This window comes from Aulonocara sp. 'chitande type north' Nkhata Bay, linkage group LG7 (genome assembly GCF_057382095.1).
Source record: "Aulonocara sp. 'chitande type north' Nkhata Bay isolate Kocher_YH1m ecotype deep benthic linkage group LG7, A_spYH_male_GT1.1, whole genome shotgun sequence".
Classification (NCBI taxonomy): domain Eukaryota; kingdom Metazoa; phylum Chordata; class Actinopteri; order Cichliformes; family Cichlidae; genus Aulonocara; species Aulonocara sp. 'chitande type north' Nkhata Bay.
In genome coordinates, this window is record NC_141350.1 from 2,215,530 (window position 1) to 2,234,425 (window position 18,896).

The 18,896-nt window shown below is 41.2% G+C and overlaps 1 protein-coding gene across 1 annotated transcript; it reads right to left on the minus strand.

Annotated features, from left to right (window-relative positions):
- Nucleotides 1-426: 426 nt before the first annotated feature.
- LOC147324278 (uncharacterized) lies at nt 427-2,309 on the minus strand. The gene is made up of 2 exons (XM_086302711.1): nt 2,275-2,309; nt 427-1,732 (listed from the first exon to the last, which is right to left on the minus strand). Exons 1-2 carry the CDS (start codon nt 2,307-2,309, stop codon nt 505-507), a joined length of 1,263 nt encoding a protein of 420 aa, XP_086158837.1. The 3' UTR covers nt 427-504.
- Nucleotides 2,310-18,896: the final 16,587 nt, after the last annotated feature.

Genomic DNA, 18,896 nt, shown 5'->3' on the forward strand with positions numbered 1-18,896 from the left:
GGCCTCAAGCTCAGTTAGCCGCCCGGCCTCAAGCTCAGTTAGCCGCCCGGCCTCAAGCTCAGTTAGCCGCCCGGCCTCAAGCTCAGTTAGCCGCCCGGCCTCAAGCTCAGTTAGCCGCCCGGCCTCAAGCTCAGTCTCCAATTCCACCACCGTCGTCATCCCAACCATTGTTTCAGTCACCCTCAGTTCAGCCTCCTGTTCAGCAGCCACTAGCCCTGCACCCTGTGTCACTTGCTACCCCGGTACAACAAGCTCAGTCAAATCAATCTAAAAGGAACTGTGTTTCATCAGTTTGTTCTAAGCAGAGCAACAAACCTCATGATAATGTAATCATTCCTAAAAAGCTGGCCAGTTCAGAGACTGTGACGCGCTCCAGGGCCTCCCCAGAGGCTGAGTTTCAGCCCTCAGCCTACTCTGGACCCCTGGAGGCTAGGAACCCAGCTGAGGACTGCACCCGGCTGTCACTGCCTGAGCAGAGTCAATGCTCTGGGCGGCTGAAGTCTGCTATGTGTTTGCCAGAGGCCCGTGCGCCTGCTGGTCCTGTTCTGTCCCTGCCAGAGGCCCGTGCGCCTGCTGGTTTTGTCCTGTGTGTTCCAGGGGCCCCTGTGCCCACTGGTCCTGAGACTGTTCTCGCTGGAGGGCCCGAGGAGCCCGTCCAGCCTCCTTCCTTGTCAGCTGGGGGGCCCGAGGAGCCCGTCCAGCCACCAGCTGCTCCACCAGCAGCCTCATCCACACTTGCAGCAGCAGTTTCATCCATGCCGCCGCCTGCTGCTCCACCAGCAGCCTCGTCCATGCTTGCAGCAGCAGTTTCATCCATGCCGCCGCCTGCTGCAGCGCCTCCGTCTCCAGCTTCCACGCCAGCTGCAGCCTCCGTGTCTCCATCCACGCCAGCTGCAGCCTCCGTGTCTCCATCCACGCCAGCTGCAGCCTCCGTGTCTCCATCCACGCCAGCTGCAGCCTCCGTGTCTCCACCCATGCCGTCGCCTGGTCCGGCTCCGGCTTCAGCTTCGCCTGGTCCGGCTTCGCCTTCAGCTTCGCCTTCAGCTTCGCCTTCAGCTTCGCCGGGTCCAGCCTCCGCATCCGCTTCAGCGTCGTCTGGTCCAGCTCCCGCGTCCTCATCCTCGTCTGGTCCAGCTCCCGCATCACCAGCTTCGTTTGGCCCCGCCTCTGCATCAGCCTCACCTGGTTCAGCCTCCGCATTCGCTTCAGCGTCGCCTGGCCCAGCTTCGGCTTCAGCCTCTGCCTCATCTGATCCAACCTCCGCTTCGCCTGGGGCTGCAGGGGCCACGCAGCCTTCGGGTCCCCTCCTACCACCTCCACATTGTCGGTCATCTGCCAGGCCGCTTGTTGGGCATCATCACCACCGTGGCCGCCCTCCGGACTTCTGTTGCCGCCACTGCCTTCCGCGTGGCTGGCCTCCAGGCTTGCATTCCCGCCGCCGTTGCCGTCCGCACGGTCGGCCCCCAGAACTGCTTCCTCGCCGCCATTGCCGTCCGCACGGTCGGCCTCCAGAACTGTTCGCACGTCGCCACCGTTGCCGTGTGCACGGTCGGCCCCCTGGACTTTTTGTAGACTCTTGGTGAGCTCTGGTTTCGTTTTGTTTTTGATATGCTTTCCTGCGTTTTTTGGACTCTGGTGCTGCTTGTTTTTTTTTTTGCTTGGGCCTGTCCCTCCATCCTGGACCCCCTCTGCCCGCCCTGGCCTGGCTTTGTTGTGCTTTTTTTGTTTGGGGCTGTCGGGAGTCAGCCCTTAGAGGGGGGGTACTGTCACGGTTCTGGGTCCGTTGGACCCAGTATTTTGAGTTCATTATGTTTTGGTACTTTTGCATCATGGATTTTCCTTTATGTTTCTCTGGTACTTGGTTTTTCAGTTATCTTGGTGTTTTTCTATATTATGATTTATGATCTGATACTGTTGTGATTATAATTATCATTTAGTAGCCTTTGGTCAGTGTCAAGTCTGTCTCTGTCTAGTCTGTGTCTTAGTAAAGTGTGTTTTGTTTCCTGTTTTACTTTGAAGGTTCTTGTTCCTGTCTGATGTTAGTATGTGCAGCTTTGTTCCCCCTGTCTCGTTAGCCCTGATCTCTCCCAGCTGTGTCTCCCTCCTGTTGCCGATTTCCCCGTTACTACCCTGTGTATATAAGCCCTGTGTTTTCCCATTCTCAGTGTCGCGTCGTACCATCAGTTTATGCCTGTGTGTTCTTGGTCTCAGTGTTCCGTCCTCACTTTATGTTTGTTTTCCTGCCAGCAATAAAGCTGAGGTTTTTTGAGTTACATTCCATTTTCCAAGTCCTGCATTTGGATCCTCATCTCTGCCTGCCCGCACACAGAGCCTTGACAGAAACGATCTGTAAAAACACTTTTTGTAACTTTTGTACTGCAAGAAAAAGCTTTTGTGTTTCTGTACATGGAGTGAAACTGTGGAACAGTTTGAATATGGAATTAACGCAACGTCCAAACATAAAACTGTTCAAAAGGAGTTATAAAAATATGATCTTCTCAAACTATAAAGAAAAGGAAAATATTGAAATTAAGTGAATGTTTCTATTTTAAAAATTTCATGATATTGTATCAGAAATCTGTTCACTATTTTTATTACAGATTATATCAGTAAGGAAGCAACTAAATATTAACTTATGGTAAAGGGTGGATTAAATAAGTGTGTACTTCTTCCCACTTCCTTTCAACATGTAAATGAATCAGAACGGCAGCGATATTGAGACATCTTGACTCTATGAATTCATTCTCTTTTTTCCTTCTTCTAAGGTTACAGCCACACGACAGGCTAGAAATGACCAATAAAATAATACTTATAATAGCAGTGGATCAGAGGTGATAGATGGAATTACATTTTTAAAAACAAAATTGCTTTTGAAACTGTTTAAATATGTAATTTGTGGTTATATTTCATGAGGGAATAAAACAAACAAACTAAACCTGTATGGAAAATGAGTCTTTATCAGAGGACTCAAATAAACACAGATAATTGAAAATACCCCAAATAGTTTGTGTGTTCACCTTATCAATATTTACACAGCAGGAACTATCAGAGGTGGAAAGATGCCTTGAAAAATAATGAATCTTATTTTTCAAACGAGCACTTCTGTGGAACATTTTGCTCAAAGTTTTACCTTAACTGGTTGCTCCAATATAACGGCAGAGAAGTGGTCTAAAAACAAACCAGTGTCACAGTAACGTTGGTTCACACTTTAGTTGTTTGTTCATTAATTGTTTGGTCAAGTTGAGGCACCGACCTTGATTTGGATGAGCTAATAACAGTTTGGGTTAACATGCAGCGGTCGCCACCTTTCAGACCCTGTTCAAAGGTTTTCTTGGTTTTATAATCAGCCTGATTCTAGCAGGAAAAATCTCGTCCATTTCAGAGGAACAAATACACGCTTTTGCCTTGAGCCTGGGCTTTGATGTGGTAGACGTGGAAGCTTAAAAAACACATTTCTTTAAGATGATGTAACATCACTATTTCAAAAATCTTTGTGAAATTAAGAGAACTGTAGCTGTTGGAAAAATACAAAGTTATGTGATTGAGATGTGTTTGGATTGTATACAACGCTACGAGGTGTGGTGAAAAACTTCTAAAACTCATTAAAAGTGAAAAAAGTCTGTACTGAGGTTCAAGGTGCTGATGTGGCCTACAAATTTCCAGCATCTCAGTGAGATCTCGTTTGTGCTGCTCTGATCTGCAGTTTGTAGTTTACTTCTTGAATCTCAGTATCAGATATTACATGTTTAGTAAAGTCTGTGTGGGTCCGAGCTGCTCTAACAGCATGAGTTCGATCACTACAAGGGAAACCACGTCGTTTAAGTCATCACTTCACTTGCTTGGCATTTAATGCCACTCAGACTATGTTCATTTTATTTTGAGCGATTTGGGCTTTTATTCAAATGACGAGCGTTCACAGAGATGATGAAACAGTTGTAATGTTCCTGCTCACCCACCTAATTAAATACAAACTCCAACCCAATTAAAATGTGAAATATTTCACCTTTGGTTGTTTCACATTTTAACTGAATATTAAATTTTGTGTCCAACTGCATCCAAAGAAGAAAAAAGAGTCAACATGAACAAATAAAGTGCAACATTGGCAGACTTGACCTGCACAGACTGTTATACCTTTCTCAGTAACATCACCCATAAAAAATCAATATGTCAAATATGTCAAAGCTCAAACTACACTGTTTTCCAAAATAAATTCCCTGTTACCTAGACGACGTGGTTTGACTTTGACAGGTTAACCTGTCATATATACACGTCAGCTTTAAAAGGATTCTGAACTTAAACATGCAAACTGAATATGAAAATACATGAAAACCAATTAAAATACAAAACTGCAATTTTCTAAAATTCAAATTGTATTTAAAAAAAATGTTTTTTATATTTGGTTGATGCCAAGAAGGACGTCTGAGAGGTACAGTCGTGTTAAAGCCCAATTTAGTCTTTTTAAAGTAATGTAAGTCTTTCACGTGTGGCTTCCTGTTGGGCTGTCCTCTGCAGTCTAACATTGGACCAATAATCAGTCGTGGGGAAATGTCAAGTTACTTAGCCACTGATTGGCTGCAGAGCAGGAGAACAACAGATGCTGATGCAGGGGTGTTTCAGAACAGCTCATTAGCTTCGTTTCTGTGGTGTCTCAGTGTGAGGATGCACAGGACAGGAAGGATTTTCATATCTGTACAGTTACTGCTGTCAATATGATGTGAAAGAAGTCATATTGACATGATGAGACACAACGAGCCGCCACCTAGCTAGACTTTGGACGTGGCTTCACGTTCCACTGTGGTGGATTTGAACTGAAACTATGTTTGTTTTATTTACTAAAGCTAACTGAAACTAAAACACAATAAACAAACAAACAAAACAAACAAGCAAAGCAAAACAACAAGAAATGTTCATTTAATGCTTTTCTTTCTTCCTTCTTTTTGTATTTTTTCTATTTAAGGGTACCGAATGACAGCTCATTCAAAAATTGCTTTTGTAGATTTATTTATGAACAGCGTGAGCTGAACTGGAAACAACATTCTGGGGTCACAGATTGAACAAATACCCCATGGTTGTTGGAGAACAGCTCATCTAAATGTGTCAGCAGTGACCTTCTACTGGTCCACACACCAGTGTGAAGTAGCTGCTGTAACCCATGAAGAACAGACACATACACAGAGACTCCTTCATTTATTCATGAGCCACATTATTGTGAATGTTGACATTATAGATTTTTTTAAAGTTTATATATTTATGCCTAAATTAATGTCTCAGAGACTCTGAATTTGTGTGAGAATCATTTTTGTGCACAGCATTTTACTTTATTCCGCTCACTCCAAGTGAAAACATTACTGCAGCAAGTGCTGTATAGTATAAATGAATCTAGAAGAGGCTTCTTAATGAGTGGGATGGAAACAGATTGATGCCCTTCTGGACCTCTTTCCAGCACCTTCATTAACTGTACATAATTTAGACAGTCCTCAGAACTTGATATATTGGAACACAACTAAAAGTGGAAACCACACTACTATGACAGTTATTCAGATCACACAATACAAAGGTGTTGTACCAAAGAACTGATAATAATGCTACTCCTGGAGCCCCTCCAACATTTATGTCCCCCAAAATAATCAGAAGTTATTCTCTGAATATCATCAACATCTAAAACAGACGGCATCATCACAGCCGCGTGCTCAGAGTCTACAAGTGTTACAGGACTCGAGAGTTTCTCGGAGCTGTTTTTTACTGCATGTCATACCTCCTCCTTTTCTCATCCTGCAGTTTTTATCTGTGCATTTACTGTTTACTATCAAAATAAAGCACCAAAAGATCCCCCCTCCCAAGCTGACGACTCTGTTACTCTGGGCGACATCAATCCTGCCGATGAAGAAGCGGAGAACAATACAACAAGAGCTCAAGAAAGACGTAGCATATTGTATATCTTACAGCCGTTATTATTTCACATAAATTTTGTTGTACTCTTACATTTGTCAGTTTTGTCAGACTGAAAGCTGCAGCTGAGGGATGACACCTCGAGAGGTTTGACAGAACGCAGAACGATTCCTAATACGACATAACATCACATGACCTCATGGGTCACATGACTTCATGTGGTTTTCACATTTTAGAAAGCAACTTATATAACATGTCCTTCTTTAACAAGTTCTTCAATATTTTATGTCCTTAAGTTCTGATTTCACAGGTCTGCAACCAAAAAACTGCGTAAGATTTTTTGACTGTTTCTTACAGATTTTTACTGAAACTGGGAAAAATATTAAACATTTCATCTTGTCAGGTTTTTTTTGTAAAACTCGTGTTTTTAGTTTAATTAGGCGTACAATTTCTTTATCCTATACCTGAGTCAAAAAACCATGTGCAATGATGACTTCTTACTAGAGATGGACCGATCCGATATTACGTATCGGTATCGGTCCGATACTGACGTAAATTACTGGATCGGATATCGGAGAGAAATAAAAAATGTAATCTGATCCATTAAATATCACGAAAGCACCTCACAAAACTTGCGACACGCCGTAACTCGCATCATAACCGTAGCACTTTGGAGCAGTATGCATCATGTGATAGAGCGGTTGTGGCCTGTGAGACCTGTCGGCGGTCTGGTTGAGTATTTGGAGCTTCGCTACCAAACCAGCATTTCATCTCCGAGGAAGTGATCCCAGAGAGAAGTAAAGCAAGTGTGTAAGTCCATCTCTGAATGTTTGTAAAGCGTTCCCGCGTTAAGCGTATCAACTGATATATGGAGCGACTGCCTCTCCTGCTGCTACTTCAATCATGAAACTGATCAGCTGATCGGCTTTTCTGTCGTGAGTCCGTCTCTCTTGTTTGTTTTTGGCCCACTTTGCACCAGAAAGAGGAAACCAGCGGCTGAACAACAGCAGCACGTTTAAGCTTAGAATTTATTTAATATTACTTTCTACACCAGGATCTTTTTCTACAGCTGACGGCTGGTAACTGTGCAGGGGCGGATCTAGCAAAGTTTAGCCAGGGGGGCCGATAGGGCATTAACAGGGAGAAGGGGGCACAAAGACATACTTTTCTTTCTTATTCTCATTTAAAATGTCGAGCTTTTAATAAAAAATTATCTGAATATTACACCCAAAGTTTTAATATGATGTAAAATGTATAGAAGTCCATAACTGTATATAGTAACTGTTAAGTCTAATATACCCTATAAGCTAGTACTTTTTCCATCTGTGCAGTTCTGTTGAAGAAAGATGTTGAATCTATTTAATTAATCTAATTAATTGATTTCTGTGCATTTTTTTTCACACTGCATCAAATTAAGGTTGATTACGTCGATTAAGCATCATGAGGTGGAGGGTGGGGGTTCCATATTTTTCTGTTTGTTTGTTTTTTTGCTAGGAGTTGGTGCAGGTTTAAGTTGATTAGATTGACCAGTATTTCTGAACTATGAAATATTTTTTTTGCATACAGGTATAACAGAATAGCTTTAGTGTTTTTGTTTTTTTAAACTTGAGTATGAACTTATACAAAATGCAGCAAGATATTAAAAGAACTGTTTTATAGATTAAAAAACACTATTGGATTCATATCGGTATCGGCCGATATCCAAATTTATGATATCGGTATCGGACATAAAAAAGTGGTATCGTGCCATCTCTACTTCTTACATTAATGTAATATTTCTAAGAGCGAGACTCAAGAGAAATACATATGTGAGGAACTGAGGGGAGGTGGGTGGGAGGGGTACGGTGGGTTTGGTGGTGTGAGGAGCATTGTAATAAAGGAGAATTGTAATAAAATATAGATTTTTTTCATCACTGTTGTGCTTTTTTAATGTAAATTCCTCATGTTTTGCAAAAAAACAAAACTATGTGATGGAGGGAATAGAGATGATTTTTGGTTTCAACACCCTAAAAAACATCAAATTTAATAAAAAAAAATATCCCATGCAGCTGAATTTGTTTTTGCATACCTGTGTTATATTTCATCTATGCAATATGCACAAAATCTGAAGGTAACAATAAAAATAAAATGGGAATATGTTGATAAATAAGAGCAGCTACAGACATTCCCACAGATGTGGGGAAACAACTGGGAGTCATGATAACGAGGAAACAATACAAAACCAAGTCCTTTACCTGGCAATGAGTTAGCTTTCATGTATTCAGTTCACTCAATCAAGGAGAAGAACAAGGAGATGTAATTCAAAACGGCATTAAAAGCAAGTGGAGTTGTCATTGCTAACAGCTGTACACTACAGGAGAAGCTAATGATGTGCTCAATTCATCTGCTCTTTCATCAGATAATAAACGCTGGTTTCCGGCTGCCTCAAAGTGCCACTTCAAATTCTTTTATTAGCAGGAAGCAAAATTATAAGCTAGCTCCTGCACAGATTTAATTACATGGTGCAGTTCTGGCAAATACCTGATAACAAGCAGTTATATATGAGTATATAACTGAGTAATTAATACTTTCACATCTGTCAAATGCCCTTAATCAATGCAGCCCACTGTTTTAGTGGAGCAGTATAAGATTTTGACCCACTTTCTGTCACAGTACGGCTGTGTGCAGGCAAAAGTAGGACCCAAACGCAAACTCACAGAGACAAAAGGTAAACTCAAAAAACACAGCTTTATTGCTGGCGTGGAGTGGGACACGAAAAACAATACAAAATAAACTAAACTGGGAAAACTAAAGCACAAGGAGCCACAGGGAAAAATCACACAGCTATGATGGAGACTACGACACTGACAAAGAGAAACACAGGGCTTAAATACACAGAGGGATAACGAGGGAATGAGACACAGAAGGAGGGCACAGCTGGGAGAAATCAGGACTGGACGAGACAGAGACGCAAAACTAGAAACACTCACATGAGGCATGGACCTTCAAAGTAAAACAGGAAGTATCACACAGAGACGCGAACTAGACACAGTGGAGACAGCAACTAAGAAACAGAGACAAACCATAAGGCAGAGGTCTAAGAACCAAAATACACAGAGGGAAATACTCAGCTTTGAACACAAGAGACTAGACTAGAGGGAGTAACAAAAGACCAACCATGAGAACATAATGCACAATGCAGGGTGACAGAAAACAAGAAACTCAAACATGCAAAGACACACCATAAACAGAACAGAGGGGGCACAGAGAGACATGAAGGGCAGGGGAGACTTAACATGGGTTGAAACACAAGGGGGAACTAATAAGCAAATGAACATAGGAGGCCTAATGAGCTAAACATACTATAAACATCAAAATGAACTAAAACTCAAAACACTGGGTCCTAAGACCCAGGATCGTGACACTTTCAGGTATAATTTGTTTTCCTTATGAGAGTAAATGACCAATCCTTAAGATGAACAGAAATAAAATGAGTAGCAAACCACAGAACACTTCATTAGAGGTCTGAAAAAGAATGCAAAATGAGGTGAGGGAAGCTGTGAAATATGTGACGCAAAACTCGAGAGTTGCACTCATTCATCTGGAAATCAACACAGAATTTATGAATGGGTGTCTAATCGTCACAGACTCGTGATAATAAACCTAAATTATTCTGGACTATAACAATAGTTTATTGGAACAGGCCTCTGCTCAGTCCCTTGCTGGCTACTTACCATCTGCTCCAGCTCCAAGAGCCAGTTCAGGATCGATGGTTGTAAATGTGTTTTATAAAGGCTGCAGTGAAAGAAAAGAGTCTATTTGCTTAATTTGAATCTATTAAATTATTCCAATGTTCCTGAGCAATAAAAGGTGTGTTTGCATATTGTAGATGTTGAGTTTCTTGCACACAGTATTGGTTCACTTGTAAAACCACAAGGAATAAAGTAGTTCTTGTAGTCTCGTTCAAAAGAACAATTCTGAAAAGTACAAGTGGTCTGAAACAAGATATGACCTTTGTCCAACTGCAAGAACACACCTAGAGCCACTCGACACCTGGATGCATCGCTGACAATCATGCGGAAAATCCACTGTTGGAATGAGCGTGATGTGGCAGTTCTTTGATTTGATTTAGAAAATACACTGGCAATAAAAATAATCAAATTCATGTTTAATTCATTGTTAGTGAAACATTTTAATGAGCTTTATTTACATAGCCAGGAACAGTTACGGCTGGATATTTGTGGCCATGCAGGATGCGCATTAAACAATCTGCTGCTGGTCTCCTGTGCAAATGAGATCAAATACTGATGTTGAGTTAAAAGGCTGACTCACAGCTGGAGATCCATTTCATTTCCATTTCTTACGAGTGTTGGACGGGTTAAGCTCAGAGCTGTCCAGCCCTGTCTCTCAGAAATATGGTTTAGATGCTACTAATTTGTTTTTGCCATCTTAAGGGCAAAACAAGCAACGCAGCCATAGAAATGATAGGACTCCTTTTTGGTGTGTGTGTGTGTTGTTTGTGTTTGTGTAAAGCTTTCAGTCATGGAAGCAAGGCAGCAGGTTTGGGGACAGTGGTGTCCTCCACTTAACCAAATACAATAACTTGACAATTTGACATTTATCAAATTAAAAAAACAAGTTATGTTTATATAGTGCCAACAGTTACCTCAGCTTTAGGTAAAGACTGTAAAATAACATGATTATCATATATTTTACATTATTTCATACTCTCTAGGTTTAAACACAGATCATATCTTACAGCTCTGAGATATCATGTACTACTCTTGGTGCAGACAGTAGCATCGGTACATTTCATCATGGTCTGGCAGCATCCAGAGATCAGTATAAACCGTAATTAATTGGAATGTTTTTAATACATTTAGTCAGATTTTACTGAAAAAGCCTTTCCTTGTTTTACTTAATGGCACCTCCACTTCAGAGCTCAGCCTACATCACCTGCTGTTAGCCTGTTTAAATAAGGCTACCAGATAAAAGTCTGAACATTTGGACTTCTCATTTAATAGTTTTTCTTTATTTTTACTAAATGGTAATTGCACTGATTCTTGTATAGCGCTATAGTGCTCTATACAACATGCCACGTTCTTGAAAGCTTTTAATGCTTCCTAGCTAACATTCAAACAACTTGGGGTTAGTATCTTGCCCAAGGATACTTGGCACGCAGACTGAAGGAACCAGGGATCAAACCATTAACCTTCCAAGCAGCAGATGACCCGCTTACCTCCTGAGCTCCAGCCACCCCAGACTGTACGGGCCTTAATGCTGCTAAGAAACCACGACTAAGGAAAAGCAACAAGCAGAAGAGATTTGTTTGGTCTGAGAAACACAAGGAGTGGACATTAGACCATCTGTGCTTGGCCTGATGAGTCCAAATTTGAGATCTTTGGTTCCACCCGCTGTGGAATGGAGGAGGTGTGATGGTGTGGGGGGGGGGGCTTTGCTGGTGACACTGTTGGGGATTTATTCAAAACCGAAGGCACACTGAGCTAGCACGGCGAGAGAGAAGGAGAGAGATGCAGTGATGTGTCAGATGGCCTGGCCTCCACAGTCACCTGAACCCAGTGGAGATGGTTTGGGATGAGATGGAGCGCAGAGTGAAGGCAAAGGGCCAACAAGTGCTCAGCATCTCTGTGAACTCCTTCAAGACTGTTGGAAACCATTTCAGGTGACGACCTGATGAAGCTCACGGAGAGAAGGCCAAGAGTGAGCAAAGCAGGAATCAAAGGGTGGCTACTGAACCAGACATCCAGTTACAATCAATACATGAGATGAAATTACACAATTTGAGTGTGTGTGTGTGTGTGTGTGTGTGTGTGTGTGTGTGTGTGTGTGTGTGTGTGTGTGTGTGTGGCCCTAAGATTCTGATGTTGTTGTGTTTCAGCACAAACTGATTAGAAGCAGATGTCTGGTTCAGTGATCCAGACTTCTTTCTCTCAGGGATCTGTGCTCTCTACCTGCTTCCTTTTGTCAGTCAGGTCTAAAAAGAAGGATGTGAGTATCCTCAGATCTCTAATTCCATCGGCAGGCGAGATGGTGGGTTTTGGGTGTTTTATGAGAGAGATGAGCTCAAGCCTGCGTCTCTATTATTACACACACAAAAAGAGTAAAAAACAAAGCATAAGTAGAACCTGCTACAACAGGAATCTGCAGCTTAAAGCTTGTTTTTCATGTTCCAGGTAAAAAGAAAAAAGTTATTTTGATACGGACACTTTTCCCCCATCTAGTGGCAATAAATCTCAGGGTGTGAGTAATTTGACATATACTGTACATTATATACTGTCTGACAGTTGGTTAGACCAGTGAGACTTCACGTGATATTATATTTTAAAAACTTTTTTATTGTTTTAATATCAGTCACTCATTCTACTTTTACTTAGAGACACCTCCACTTCAGAGCTAAATCTAAATTATAGGCACCTGCTGATAGCTTGTTTGTATAAGGCCAAAAAAAAAAAGATTATATATAAATATAAAAGACTGGATCACTGATCCACACATCCAGTTATAATCAATAAATGATGTAATGACAGTGAAGCTGTTTTTTTTTTTTCATTCAGTCCGGAGGGGGGCGGGCAGAGGGAGAGAGAGAGCATTTTGTGACTTAAATCAGATAAATAGAGCTAATTGCTTCGCTGTGTCCCCTGCGTGTTCATGTTGTTGTTACGGATGATTAGTCCAATGAATGTGAATAATTGGAAACATGTATACATGGTTATATTGTGCTGCAGTTCAAGGTTTCAGGGCCATTGAGGATTTAGATTGTTTAGAGGAGGAAGTAGGAATGTCTAGTCACTCACTGTGCTCTGAACAGCACATCAAGTATAACAAAAGTGCTGTTATAATAAAAACTTTAATATAATTCATGCCAAGTTTAATACAGACATATCAGAAGTCACATGTGCCAAACTTTGTCCCATATTCCTCCTGCAGAGCTACATAAAGTCTTTTTGTTCTGCCTGTTTGTTGGACATAAAAAGGTAAAATGGGCACAGCAAACCTGCTTTATGTTTAGTTTGTTTCCCCAGTCAAGTGTTTTTCACACTAAACTCTTTGTTATTTGTTTCCCATGTCTTTGTGGACCTTGCTTTGTGCACTGGTACACCCAGAGTTCCCACTTTGGTCCCACAAAGTTGGCCTGAAATTGTCCAAAATGTCTTGGTATCCTCGTGTATTAAGAGTTCCTTCCACGGGAACCAAGGGGCTGAGCCTGAACTCCTAAAAAACGACCCCACACCACAATCGTCCTTCCACCAAACTTGGCTCAGAGCAGTCAGACGAATACTGTTCTCCTTGTGATCGCCAAACCCAGACTCATCCGTCGAGCTGTCAGAAGGAGAAACTTCATTTGTCACTCTAGAGAACACATCTCTGCTGCTCTAGAGCCCAGGAATGATGTGATGTACACCACTGTATCCAGTGCTTTGCATTGCACTTGGTGACGCAACTCTTGGTTGCAGTTGCTCAGCCATAGAAACCCATTCAATTATGCTCTCTAGTCACTGCTCTTAAGCTCATCTGAAAGTCACATGAACTTAAGAGTTCTGTAGTGATTGACTGCACAAAGTTGGCGACCACAGAATTGGGTTTTAGTTTTTTTAAGAACAGACTCAACGAGGAAACATCCCTCTGACATCCCTTGGATTGAGATCTGGTAACTGGAGGGTATTTGATTTGTTATGTTCAAGAAACTAGTTTGAGATGTCTTTTTTTATCTTTGTGACATGGTGCATTGCTGGGAGCAGCTGTTTAAAGAGTACGCTGTGGGTACACTGTGATCATAACGGGATCGACATGTTCAGCAACAATACTCACTGACTGCGGCATTTAAATGATGCTAAATTGGCACCAAGGGGAGCAAAGTGTGCCACAAAAATATCCTCCACGTTGTTACACCAACACCACCGCTCTGAAATGTTGATACAATGTGAGACAGGCCCGTGCTTTCATTTTGTTCAGGCCAATTTCTAATGCTACCGTCTGAATGTTGCAACTGAAATCAAGACTCATCAGACCACGTGATGTTTTCCCCGTCATCTATTGTCCAATTTTGGTGAGTCACTGCAAATTGTAGTTTCAGTTTACTGTCATTAGTTGACAAGACTGACACCTGCTGTGGTATTCTGCTGCTGTAGCCCATCAAACTCAAGGTTTCACATGTTCATTCAAAGGTGCTCTTCCATATCTTTCTAATGAGTGGTTATATGGGTTAGTTTTGTCTTCCTACCAGCTTGAAAAAGCTGGGACATTTCACTCTGACATCTGGAATCGAGGTATTTTCAACCAGAGAATTACTGCTCACTGGATATTTTCTGTTTTTTGGACTATTCTCTGCAAACACTGGAATAGTTGTACAGGAAAATCCCAGCAGTTTCTGAAATGGCAGATTCCCTGGAACCAACAACTTTGCCACATTCAAAGTCACTTAAACTACATTTCTTCCCCTTTTTATTTTTAACTTCAGCACATTGTTCGACTAATTAAATATTTGCATTAATGAAAGTTTAACATGTGAACATAATGAAGTGACTGCTTTGTGCATATATGTTGAGAAATTTGCTTAAATATTAGCAAAAAGCTTAAGAGAATAATGTGTTGTATTTATAAGTAACTTAAAGTAAGCAACATTAAGTTGGGAGCAAATGTAATTTTAACTAAGATAACAACACATCTGATAAAAGTTAGAGACTGAGTGGTAAATTAAAAAACAAAGGACGTGTCTCGATTTGTAAAATAATTATTTCCAGTCTACAACAAAGACACAACAAAGTCACTTTGTATAAACTATACAAGCAAATAACCGTAAAACCAGAACTTTAGGAGAAAATAAGCGACACGTGAAGACATGCGAATAAGCAGGCCTTTCAAAAGCAACTGATGAATGTGTCAGTGAATTTGGAATTGAATTTCAACAAAGATGTCAGTCTAATGTCCCAACAATCGAGTTAACACAGGCGACGGTTGGTTACTACCTATATGTGTCTAAGCCAGGTGCTGAGGCAGAGTCATGGGTGCGTCAGCTGCTGGAGATTGCTGGGTGAGATCATGTAGCTGTTGTTACGCCAAAGAACCAAAAGTTCCATAAAATATTTTACATGACAACAAATATCCCAAGTTTGTCTTAAGAGCCGTTAATTTTAATACAACCCGATTTTTAAATACACATACATACATGCACTGAGGATTAGAATCAACTTAAAACAAGAATAAAAGTAATAAGCAGTGTTGGGAAGGTTACTTTTAAATAAAATATATTCCACTACAGATTACAGAATAATATAGTTTCACCCAAAATGTAGTTTATAAAGTATTCCATTATGTTACTCAGAGTAACGTATTCTGAATACTTTGGATTACTTGATATACTGTCACATTTTTACAACTACATGAATATTGCTGTGACTTATTACTATTACTGAAGGTTACTCACCACTGAGCTAACATTGTTAGTTGGCGTTAGCTGAGGTTAGCTCATAGACTGCTTTCAGAACTGCGTATGATTATTTGCAGTTAGCAGGTTGTTAACGCTATTCATCAAGTCTAACAGTCTGCAGTCTATGAACTAACCTCAGCTAACGCCAGCTAACAATGTTAGCTCGGTAGTGAGGAGCCTTCAGTAATAGTACATCGAAGATGTACTGCAGTGGACTAACGTTAGTTTTTTAAAAAGAACTTAATTTTAATTTTATTTATTCAGGACAGTGCATGTTAATGAACATAAATGTAAAAAAGAATTACATGAATGTAAACATGCCAGATTATAGCCAAAGGCTAATTTCCATCTGTTGTCCTTAAGCATAAAAAATAGACATAAAAAATCATAAAAATTCATCATTCATTCATAATAAAAACTCCATCACCAAACTTACACATACACACCATTCTGTTCCCAAATAAAACATTAAAACTATACAACTCACACATGATCTCACACTTGATTTGTCCATAACCAGTTTTTAACCTTTGCCTTAAACAAATTGAATGTCGAGCATTCTCTAATATAAGATAAGATAAGATAAGATAACCCTTTATTGTCATTGCACAGTCATACATAGTACAGTAGTACAATGAAATTGGAAAAACTGTCCTACGTCGGCACTACATATAACACAACACGACACGATATGACATTGTGACGATATCACAATGCAACAAACAACACAACACAGTATATTAACTTAGTATAAAAAAGAAGAATAAGTGTATGTGTATTGCACACTGTTATTATTGCACATTAATTATTATTGCACCTTGTTATAAATATAAATATTATTATTGTTATTGTTTTAAACATTGTTACCTCCCCCCTAAAAAAGTCCAGGGAGGTATCCAGTCAGGTCAGCTGTTAGCATTGATCAGGGCTGTTGCCCTGTTGTAAAAGCTGTCCTTGAGTCTATTTGTTCGGGACCTCAGCAGCCTGAACCTCCTGCCAGACGGCAGCAGCTTAAACACCCGGTGTCCTGGGTGTGTGCAGTCCCGTAGGATGCTGCGTGCCCTCTTGAGACAGCGAGTGCTGTACAGGTCCTTCAGGGAGGGAAGAGGATGTCCAATGATTTTTTGGGCCATATTGATGACCCTCTGGAGTGCCTTTCAGTGTGCTGTGGTGCAGCTGGAGAACCACACACCGATGCAATATGTCAGCACACTTTCAATGGAGCAGCGGTAGAAGACGGTCAGCAGCTCCTTCAGGTCCATTTCTCTGAGGATTCTCAGAAAGTGGAGACGCTGTTGGGCCTTCTTTAAGACCGCAGAGGTGTTAGAGCTCCATTGGAGGTCTGTGTCTATGTGCACACCCAGAAACTTGAAACTGGAGACCCTTTCCACGCACTCCCCGACTTCCTCCAACCTAATGGGTTGAGGAAGACTGTTCCACAGATGGCCACCCTTAACAGAGAGGACGTTCTGCCCAAATGCTGTCCGTCTGTGAGGTATAAACAAGTCTCCTCGGATTGTAGCTCGAGTGGTCCTGTCTGAGCTTTCTTTATGCCTAATGAACTGCTTTAGTGGTGGTGGAGCAACTTACTTCCAGATGTTTCTTTAGGTTGGAGTCTTTTGATGCTGAGAGCAGCTTGGTTGCTGACAGAGTCTGCATTGTACGCTCAGATTTGATCCCTTTCTTCTTTAAATGTGAAGTGCAGTCAGAATTTCCAAGTAAGAAATGCATTCCTGCCCGTGCACTGCTGCCTCTGTTGTGCTGGCTCTGGGTCCATTGAGTAACTGAGGACACCAACATTAACAGGATGCTTACATTAGAGCCTCTTAATGCAAGTTTAAGTTTCCGACAATGTGTGGAATTAACAAAATGTCAGTTTTGGCCAGCGGTCATATTTCCTTCTAATAATATGACGCGAAAGTGGAATAAAATGTATCCATGGACTAGAAGACTTTATTGAAGAAGGGACACTGATACGGCACAAACACCAAGCCCTCTAAAAAGCATCTGGCTTCCTTTTATGCTCTCACTGTTTCAGCTGAGCATCTGGACTTGCCCAGGTTAACCAATCAAAATGAAAACATAACCCTCCACACAAACAAACATACAATAACATTAGAACACATAACAAGCATATACATATTTCCAACACATACTATAAACAAATCAATAACATACTCTTCAACCATTTCTATCTAAATTAAAAGCCTTCTTAACCAGACTCCCCTAACCTGGCACACTGGTCTGCTCCAGCAGCTCATCAGCAGGTGATTGAGCTGCTTTTACTCTTTTGTTCCACATCCTGCAAGAAGCAACCAGGAAGGGTGAGTACTACTAACACTTCTCTTTTTACACATACCAAAAGTTTAGGTTACAGACAAATGATTAAATGTGAACAGCTCAAACTTTGGCTCCTTTCTGACACAGGTAGGATGTGTGGATTGTCTTTTCACCTTTACAAGCTGTTACTTAAATCCTAAATGAAATAAACCTAATAAAGAATCAGTAACGTTTGTCCTGTAAAGCATCCACGGGACACAGGTGTGAGGACAGCAATACTTTTATTAATACTGTGGTTTTCAGTACTCCTCTGACTGTCACTGCGGACATATAAAGAGTGACAATCACCTTCACTTCTCAGCACACCTGTTCACCCCGCCCCTGCGCCGCCCGGGAGCTCACTGCGTCACCCCTCCTCTGCAGCCGGCCAGAGACCACACCCACACCACAGAATCCAGAAGAACAAATGTGTGTTTTTCTTTATTATATTGTTTTAATTCCCAATCAGTCAATCAGTTAATAAAATACAAGTAAGGGTAATGCAACCCCTGGTCTCCATTACACAAAATTAGAGAGGGGATAGCCTAACATATGAAACGGGAAAATACTGCCATGTAATCCATGTATTTCAACAAAGTAACTGTATTCTAATTATCACCTATTTAAACAGCAACTGTAACTGAATAGTTGCTCATATTTTGTATTTTGAAGGTCAAGAAAAAGAAGCCACAAAGATGATTATATATTTGATTATATATTTTCTTTCTGCTTGCGTCTCTGTTCTGAAGTGAGGTGTAACTCAAGGTTGCGTTTCTGGAAAAGTGCTCGCTGCTTTTCCTCGTTCGGTCTTGATCGAAAGGTTCCTGACACAGTTCTGTGTCTAGGCTCTTGAACTGATTACCATACCTTCCTGGGGTTGGGGAGGCGCAGTTATTATGAGGGGTGCTTTTAGGTGTTGTTAGAAGTGTAGGTTGCTCCATGTATTTGATATCAGTTGGAAACAGCAGCTGACAGAGACCGTGGCAGGGATCATACTTTACTGTCTTTGCTTTTTCTAGTGGAAGATCCCGTTGAAATTAGTAATATGACTCTGAATCAGAATCAGCTTTACTGACTGTTTACATGAATGGAGCCTATAATGGTGACAATAGCAACATGAAACAGACAAAAGCAACACATGTCGCATATTTATGTGCAGTGATGCAGAGTGTGAGGATGTTGCAAAACATTAAGGAATAAATACAGGATGGATAACTTGTTACTGTACATACATGAGAATATACACGAGAAATGTCGTATT